General features: G+C 40.1%; 1 protein-coding gene across 1 annotated transcript; it reads left to right on the forward strand.

Moving 5' to 3' along the window:
* The first annotated feature begins 8,507 nt into the window (after positions 1 to 8,507).
* Positions 8,508 to 8,934, forward strand: MRPS21 (mitochondrial ribosomal protein S21). The gene is given in 1 exon segment (XM_012802044.2): positions 8,508 to 8,934. A coding segment is annotated over 1 exon segment (264 nt). The 5' UTR covers positions 8,508 to 8,558; the 3' UTR covers positions 8,823 to 8,934.
* The last annotated feature ends 333 nt before the right edge of the window (positions 8,935 to 9,267 follow it).

Here is a 9,267-nt window from a genome sequence, read left to right on the forward strand (position 1 = left end):
TTGGCGGGTCCGGGCTGGGGATTCGAACCCGCCACCTTAGGTGTACGTGGCTGGCGCCTTAGCCGGTTGAGCTATAGGCGCCGAGCCGGCCAAAACGATTTTTAAAAAGAACAAAGTTGTAGTATTCATATGACTTGATTTCAAGCCACAGTAATCAAGACAATGTGGTATTGACATAAAAAGAGATATACAGATCAAAGGAATAGAAGTGAGAGTTCAGAAGCAAATCCTTACATTGACTTTCACAAATATGCCAACGTAGTTCAGCTGAGAAAGAGTGGTCTTCAACAAGTGTGGTAGGACAATTTGATATTCATATGCAGAAAAATGAACTTTCTGTTATTCATTTGAATAACCCAAATGAATTATAGACTTAAACGTAAGGGTAAAATCTATAAAACTTTTAGGAGAAAACATTGTAGAAAACCTTCACAGCTTTAGATAGGGAAAGAGCTCTTAGCTATGTTGTGAATAATGTTACCCGAAGAAACAATTAACTGACTTCATCAAAATTACAAAAACTTACGCTCCCAGTCTGAGTAAGAGCAAGACCTCATCTCTGCTAAAAATGGAAAAACCACCTGGGGCATTGTGACAGGTGCCTGTAGTCCCAGCTACTCAGGAGGCTGAGGCAAGGGGATTGCTTAAGCCCAAGAGTTTGAGGTTGCTGTGAGCTAGGATGCTGTGGCACTCTATCCAGAGTGAGACTCTGTTTCAAAAAAGAAAAAGAAAAAACAAAACAAAACAAAACCCCACCTTATACTCTTTGAAAGATATTTTGCATCTATGAAATGGAGGCAAGGAACTTCAATAACTACCTGCTTGGCCTGCAACACACAGACCTCCTCTCCAAGAGCTGACAGCTGCAGCAGGGAGAGAGTGTAAGTAAGCCACCCTCTAAAGTCCCATTAAGCCCATAAACTACTTTCCACCCTACTCTCCTCCTCCCTCAGAAATCCCAGGAACACTGACCTGTCCAGAGGGAAGAAATTCAGAAAAACAAGAAATCCAGGAAGCCAACCAACTGGAAATCCCTTTGACCCTGGGCCTGACCTAACACAGAACTCTGTGTGGAACATAGAGCTTAGGGAGGAGTAGAGTCCAGAACACACATCTATATGTCCTTAGTGATGACATCTAATAGGAAAGGGGAGAAAAGAGAAAGTGGATGAAAAAGCTGAATGCTTGATGCCTTCCCAAGACCATGAGAACACAGTTGCAATCCAATGTCTAATAAAAGATCTATAACTAGAATACATAAAGAGCACTTAACACTTGATAGAAAGGCAAAGAACTTAATTTAAAAATGGACAAAAGATTCACATAGATATTTCACCAAAAAAGATAGTCAAAGGGGCTTGGCGCCTGTCAGTGGTTAAGGCTCTGGCCACATACACTCAGGCTGGCAGGTTCAAACCTGGCCCAGGCCAGCTAAACAAAAATGACAACTGCAACCAAAAAATAGCTGGGCATTGTGGCGGGCACTAGTAGTCCCAGCTACTGGGGAGGCTGAGGCAAGAGAATCTCTTGAGCCCAACAGTTTGAGATTGCTGTGAGCACTCTACTCAGGGCAGAAAAAAAAAAAAAAGATAGTCAAAGGACTAATAAGCACATGAACACATATGTCTTCCCAAAGACTGGTATAGCTGAGCATTGGGAATTGCTTCTTCCAGTGGAAGCAGCTGGGGGTTGGATGTCCTACTGAACTCAAATGGATCTGTACTGCACAGATTAAATCTATCATTAGTGGCAGAAACTATTATATAACCTATTCATTCCTAGTGACTGTAGCATTCTCTCCCAGTATACGAGATCTAACAATTAAGTTCATGAACTTGCCACAGTGTGATTATTCTGGCAGCACTGTACAAACAGCTCAGTAAGATTTTGCAACCTTGGTATATCAGTGTCTCACAGTTGTGTTCACATACCCACGTGGGGATGTCTTGCTGAATGTCATTCATTACTGTTGTGTGTTTTTGTGTGTTATCATAAGAATTTTGGTGCTTAGAGCAATGAACAAACATTTATAAATTTCTTGTTAAACTTGGCAAGAGTAGAAGTAAAATCAAAGACATGTTAATCCAAGTTTATGGGGATAATGCCATGAAGAAAACAGTAGGGTACAAATAGATTAAATGTTTTTCTGAGGGGAGAAAAAGTATCCCTGATGAAGAAAGGTCAGAGTGGCAAATAATGAGCAGAACTGACAAAAATGTTGCCAAAAATTCATTGAATTGTGTGTCAAACTTGTTGGCTCAGTCTGAGAAGCATAGCAGACCCAGTAAACAAGAGAAACAGGTAAATCTTGGCACAAGAAAGGTGTGTACAAAAATGGTCCCAAAGGAGCTCACAACGAACAAAAGCAAAGGAGAGTTGACGTTTCCCAAGACCTTTTGGAGAGGCAAGATGATGTTTTGGACTGTGTTATCACTGGTGATAAAACATGGATATACCAATATGACCCTAAAGCAAAGTAGCAAAGTGCACCATGGAAGTCCACCAATTCTCCACAACCAAAAAAATTCCATCCGTCCAAACCAAGAGTCAAAACAACGTTAATAAACTTTTCTGATATCAGAGAGATTGTTCATTATGAATTTGCACATACCAACTGGAGAAACAGTTAACAAAGCTTACTATCTAGAAGTGCTGAAAAGGCTATATGGAAAAGTTAGATGAAAACAACCTGAACTTTTTACCAACAACTCATGGCTCTTGCAGCACAACAATGCACCCACTCACGGGGCACTGTCTATGAGGGAGTTTTTAGCCAGTAAACAATGAACTGCATTGAAACACTCTCCCTACTTACCTGATCTGGCCCCTAGTGAGTTTTTTTCTTTACCCAAAGATAAAGGAAAATATTGAAAAAAAGACATTCTGATGACATCGAGGACATCAAAGGTTATACAAGAACAGTTCTGATGTCTATTCTAGAAAAAGAATTCCAAAATTGTTTTGAAGGGTGGACTCCGGCATTGGTGCATAGTTTCCCATGGGGAGTACTTCAAAGGTGATCATAGTGATACTCAGTAATGATATATTGTAGCACTTTTGCTAGCATGAGTTTATCAACTTAATTGTCAGGCCTTGTAGACTCTGCTATTTTTAGGCACATTGATGCCCACCATGTTATCCGAGCCTCACTCACCCATTAGGTAAAATTCTTTCCTAGATCATCCTCCCGTGGCCACTTAGTTACCTCCTTATCCTCAACAGCTGAGGTCACCTAGTCACCTCTTCACCTCCCTCCCTTAGGGAATTGGTGGACTTCCATGGTGTACTTTGCCACTTTGCTTTAGGGTCATATTGGTATATCCATGTTTTATCACCAGTGATAACACAGCCCAAAAATATCCCAGATGGCAGTGGCTCAGCTACATAGTCTACTTTTCTGATAAGATGCATCTTTACCGGTTAAGACTGACTGAGCACTCCTACTCATCTAAATCTCTGTTCCTTTGAAACAAAAAGATATGTCCTATCACCTTGACATATCTTATAATACGAAGAAAGCAGAGAGAAGAGGGAGCATTTACTATGACTGCGGTCCATTGCCAGGACTTGTAAAAATCAGTGCAAAACCATGGTAGCCAAGGAGGAGAGAGAAATGTGGTTTTCTGAGCTTTGCTGAAAAGAAGGAATTTCTCTCATGGGGCAACTTGCTTGGAAATAGAAGGAGCTGATGTTTAGACATGTGATTCTCATTACCAGCTACATCCTTTCAGACAGAAGGCAGAAATAATTGGATTCAGTTCTATTTTAATTATAACTCCTTGGCTTTAAAGAAATTGCCAATGGAAATCTGCAAGCCACCACAAATGCCATTTCAAATTCCCCAGATTTTAATGTGGCCTGGATACCCTTCAGCAAGGCTGAGGCCGCCTGCCACAATTGATGCTTCTTGTTGTCACAGACCTAAAGTTTTCCCCAAAGAAAGATGAACTGATCTCTGTCTCTCTATTCCCCCCCCCCTCTCGTTCTTCTTCTCCCTCCCTCATTTTGTTTTTCCTTTTGCAGGAAACCCTAACTTACACAAAAATAGGAGAGATTGAAGCCTTTTGTGACAAAGGACAGTTCAGCTCGTAGCCCAGGAGTGCAGCACTTCCCTTCTGTGCTCCCTTAACTGTCCAGAGTGGTTACCAACCTTTCTAGAGTCCCAGATTCAGGAATAGTCCTGAAAAGAGCTTGAAATGGGAAGACAGGCTCCTAGCAAAGTCAAACAACACAACCAACACCATGAAATCTCTGGGGTTACACCTCATCGGAGCCATTTCTGCTGATTTCCTTCCTACCAGTCTCAGCCTGAAAGATATTCTTGGCAGAGTTGGAAGGGAACCCCAGAGAGATAATACCATCCAGTGACCAAAGCAGGGTGGTGCCCACATCCCTGAGAGGGGAACCTGGTAGGCATCTGAGGTCTCTCTGGTTAGTGTCATATTGAACACATCCTGCTCAGAGCAAAGGCTGTTCCCGTGTTTCTTTTGAAGCTGAGCAAATAAATATAGAAGCTTAATCTGTACTGTAGCCACAGTTCTGTTCTAAGTTAAAATTCAGATAAAACAGTATGCTCCAATGTTTTACTTGCTCTAATTTGCCCTGCGTTCAAATGTCTTACTCAAATTCACTAAAATATAATTCAACAAGCTTTTAAAAAACATTTTAGTATGGAGTAGAAATGTGTTTGTTTATTTAGTGAGTTGGTTGCTTTATGCACATATGTAAATAAAAGTATGATGCGTACATGGCCACATATACACACATGCACACACATACCCCTTCCAAGAAATACAAATAGGAAAGCATTGCTTTTTAATTAAACTGAACATGAGGATCATGCAACACTAATAATACAGATTACAGAAGATACATGAGTTAGAAACACCAAAGTGAAGCATCACAAGAATAGAGAAACAAGAATCCAATGTACTCAATTCTACCATGAAGGCAGTAAATGATCTAATGCAAGGTGGGGGATAGGGGAATGAAGGAGCAGGGAGAGGGGAGGGGGATGGGGAGGGTCATGGTATAGGGCACACCTCGTGGGGGTGGGACACAATTATAAGGACTTTATCTAACAAATGCAATCAGTGCAACCTAATTCTTTGTACCCTCAATGAATCTCAAACAATAACAAGAGAAACACCACAGTGTTAGTATTTGGAAATGTTTTCCAAATTAACCTTGCAATCAAGAGGCTTTAGCAAATGAGCAATAAACGAGCAAGCAGCAAGCACAGAGCGTGTGAGTGTCCATGTGTCAGCGGTTTCTGGCAATCAGCTTCCCTAAAACAAGGAAGGCTGGGAGATAAACCCGTGTTTACAAAAAGGCAGTTCTTGCCTAGAAACGAGGCCCAAGAGACAGTCGTGCGTCAACCAACCACGAGTGTTCTTGTTTTGTTTTTTAGTTTTTTCCTCTTCCATGCATTCCCTAATAAATCTGACTAAACTAAGTTTGACATTTCCTAACATTTTAAAAGAGGAAATAAGCAGAAGTCATAAAACACCTTGCCCCACAACATGTTTCCTTGGGTTTTTGTTCTCATTCAGAATAGGCATGATTCACATCAACGTCAACGTGGTCTTTCATAAGCAGCCACCTTATTGGATGGGACAAAAGCTTGTTGTCATCACTGACTTAACATTTCTATAATTTAAAAAAATTGCACAGTGACTTTTCCCATCACTGCGGGCCCATTTTTCATAATGAATCTCTGTTCAGAGAGAAAAAGGAAGGGCATTATATCCATCCTTCTCCAAACAAACTCTGAATGCAGCCTAGACTGGTAAGAAGTTTCTCAGTTTTCTTTGTATCTTTCCTCTGAGGACTTCATATCTCTTTTCTTGATAATAGAGATACCAGAGGATTTTCCTCTGAAGCTTCTTATGCAAAACTAGAATCCCTATTTCTCTGGTGTTCCAGATCCTGTTGTTACTTTGCTTCTCCTGGCTCCTACCCACAACCACATGCCTAAAACCTATGAATGGATTATTGAGGAGGGGGCTGTAGTAGATGTGTTAATGTCCTAATCTCTGGAACCTGTTAGCTTAAGTGGCAAAGCCTAATTGAAGTTGCAGGTAAAAATAAGGTTGCTATAGCTGACCTTAAAATAGGGAAACTATACTGTATTATCCAAAGTTTGAGGGTCCTTAAAATTGGAAAAGATGAGAGAGTCAGAGAGGGAAATGTAATACCAAAAGCAATAATCAGAGAGATGCAACTTTGCTGGCTTTGAAGATGGGGAGGGGGCCGTAAGCCAAGGAATGTAGGCAGCCTCTAGCAACTAGAGAAAGCAAGGAAGCAGACTCTCCCCTAGAGCCTGCAGGCACCTTTCCATTCATCTCCTGAGACTGATATTGAACTTATGACTTCCAAAACCATGGGACAATACATCTGTATTGTTTTAAGCCAGTAAGTATGTGGTGATTTGTTACAGCAGCAATAGGAAACTAATGCATGATTGAACATTGCACTGCTAGTCGCGCTCCTCTAATACTATCATGTAGCCCCACGTCTAATGGTCTACCTCTAATCATTATTACTTCTGTTAGGTGTGAGATTACCACAGGTATTTTCTTTTTTTTCTTTTTTTTTTTTTGCTTTACATGTTATTTATAACCCTTTTCCTCCGAGCCTGGTGTGTCAAAATTTGGAAAAAAAAATATGCTAGGCTTTTAGCTAAAAATATAGGACAGGACTGGTTCTGTGAACATGATAGTAATAAGTTATTACTCTTGCTATAGCATCATCATCTGTGAAATGGGGCTAATGAAACTGCCTACTAGTTAACACAGAGATTAATCATAGGAATAACTTTTTTACATGGCATCCATATCTGATAAAAATGTGCACTCAAGTATTTATAGGTGAAATTACTTGGTATCTGAGATTTGCTTTAAAATACGCCCATGGAAAAAACCAAGTTGTGAAGAGATAGATGAAACCAGATCGTTATTGATAATCATTGAAACTAGATGATGGGTATAGGGAGTTCATTATGTTATTCTCTCTATATTTGTGCATTTTGTGCATGTTTGAATATTTCCATACTATAAAGCATGTAGGCAGAACTGAATTTATAATATCTACATTCATAGGTAGCTATCATATATAAGCTAAAGAAGCTTGTCTTCATTTCACTTTGATTGTTTTTATTTACAGTTTAGCTCATGAGACTCTTAGGTTATTAGCTCACCTGTGCTGGAGAGGCTGGCCATGACCAGCATCCTGAGATGTTGGGAGATGGAAAGATATTAAACCTAATGCCCACAATAGGTTCAGCATTACCATCTTCCTCTGCTGGCTAAAAAGGTTCTGGGGGCTTCAGCAGTTAGAGGAGGAAGAATAGGAGTAAGGCAGCTCAGGAAGCAGGTAGACAGGCCATCCTGAGGGCGTGGCACCCCTCAAATCATCCTGGAACCTTTCCGCTCTCTTCTTTAGGACTTGGTTTGGCCCTAAAGCTTAAACAGAATTTCATCCATTTTAAAACCTACATTTTAATATCTATAAAGTAGGGAATACATCTTACAGTCTGTGGTGTCTGTGACCGGGTGACATACGGTATAGGTTCCTGCTTCTTGTGACCAGTATCTGGAAGCATGATAAAGCCCAGAGTTGTGTACATTGAGAACACCTCATTTGTTGACTGTTCTTTGACATTCATGTAAGGCTTCGTGGTATTTATATTGTTGCCATAATAAATTACCACAAGCTTCAGGACTTAAAGCATGGCCTCACAAATCTCGTGGTGGAAATTACAACCCTGGATTCTCTGCCTGCTGCACACAGGGTTTCATTACATGGAGTCATCCCCCTTCTCTATAGAGAGATCTAATAACTTGACTTCATTAGGAATATTAGGAAAAGTCAAAAAGATGGCATCCAGAGAACCTGCAAACAGCCCAGAATAAGGCAGATTATCAGACTTGTCAACAGCAACTATTGGTGTGAAGGGATCACAGAATAATGGTTTTAAAAGCATTACGAAAAAAGAGAATGGCACTAAAATTATGTGTCTGTCTATATTAACATTTAATGTGAGGGTGAAATAAAGATACTGTTAGGTACAAAGGCTTCTAGAGTTTTACTATACAAAAAAAATGCTTTTTGAAAACACTCTTGGAGGAAGCATTCTAGCATGGAGAGAAGTAAATATAGGAAGGTGCTTTGGAATAAAAGATATAGGAATGAGTACATGATTTGGTAGAGTTTACTATTTGTAATATAAAGCTTATTGTTATGTAAGTAGGCAATAACTTGTCATTTGCTCGTGTCCTCTCTTAAATATGAATGAAAAAGCAGAGATCACCTTACAATTGAGAAAAGACTTTAACCTGAAATATAGGAATCACTCAGAAAAATGGAATTGAGAAACTAAGACTATGCAGTAAGCAAAGGAAAATATTTAATAATATAATTAATATTCTAAATAGATGAAGTATTACATTTGTTAAATAAAAACTGGAGGATATAAAAAGGAAGCATTGAGGTTGGGAGGATGAGGGTGCTCATGGAGGGAGGTCTTGCAGAGTGGAAACTTAAATAAATCTAAGGTCATGGCAAAACATCTCAAGTTCATTGCTAGGACCGTGATGGTACAAGAAGGGAACGTGGAAGGTGCATAGAGAACCCTAACCAGAATCCTCACCATGGATGGGCTCATTGAGGACATCAAGCGTCGACGTTACTACGAGAAGCCATGCCGCCGGCGACAACGAGAAAGCTATGAAACCTGCCGGCGGATCTACAACATGGAAATGGCTCGAAAGATCAACTTCTTGATGCGAAAGAATCGGGCAGATCCATGGCAGGGGTGCTGAGTTCTGTAAATAGGATGCAATAGGAAAACCTTTGTATGCTTTGTGTCTCCACCTCTTCTTTCTACAGTCTCATTTTCAGATACCTTTCTCTACAATAAATTCAGTTCCATGTATGCAAAAAAAATAAATAAATAAAAATAAAAAAAATAAAAAGGAAGCATTCAAAAAGCAAGAGCAATCTCTTGGAAATTATAAACAAAACAGTACAAACTAAAAATTCAGTACAAGGTTTAAAAGGTAAAGTTGAGGACATCTTCAATAAAGTAGAAAAAAGGATAGATGAAGAAATAGGAAAAACTATTTTTTAAATTACAACCAGGGTGGCTCGGCGCCTGTGGCTCAACCGGCTAAGGCACCAGCCACATACACCTGAGATGGCAGGTTCGAATCCCCAGCCCGGACCCGCCAAAGAACAATGACGGCTGCAACCAAAAAATAGCCGGGC

Source organism: Otolemur garnettii, unplaced genomic scaffold (genome assembly GCF_000181295.1).
Source record: "Otolemur garnettii isolate 467f Iridium unplaced genomic scaffold, OtoGar3 scaffold00012, whole genome shotgun sequence".
In the NCBI taxonomy this organism is placed as follows: Eukaryota; Metazoa; Chordata; class Mammalia; order Primates; family Galagidae; genus Otolemur; species Otolemur garnettii.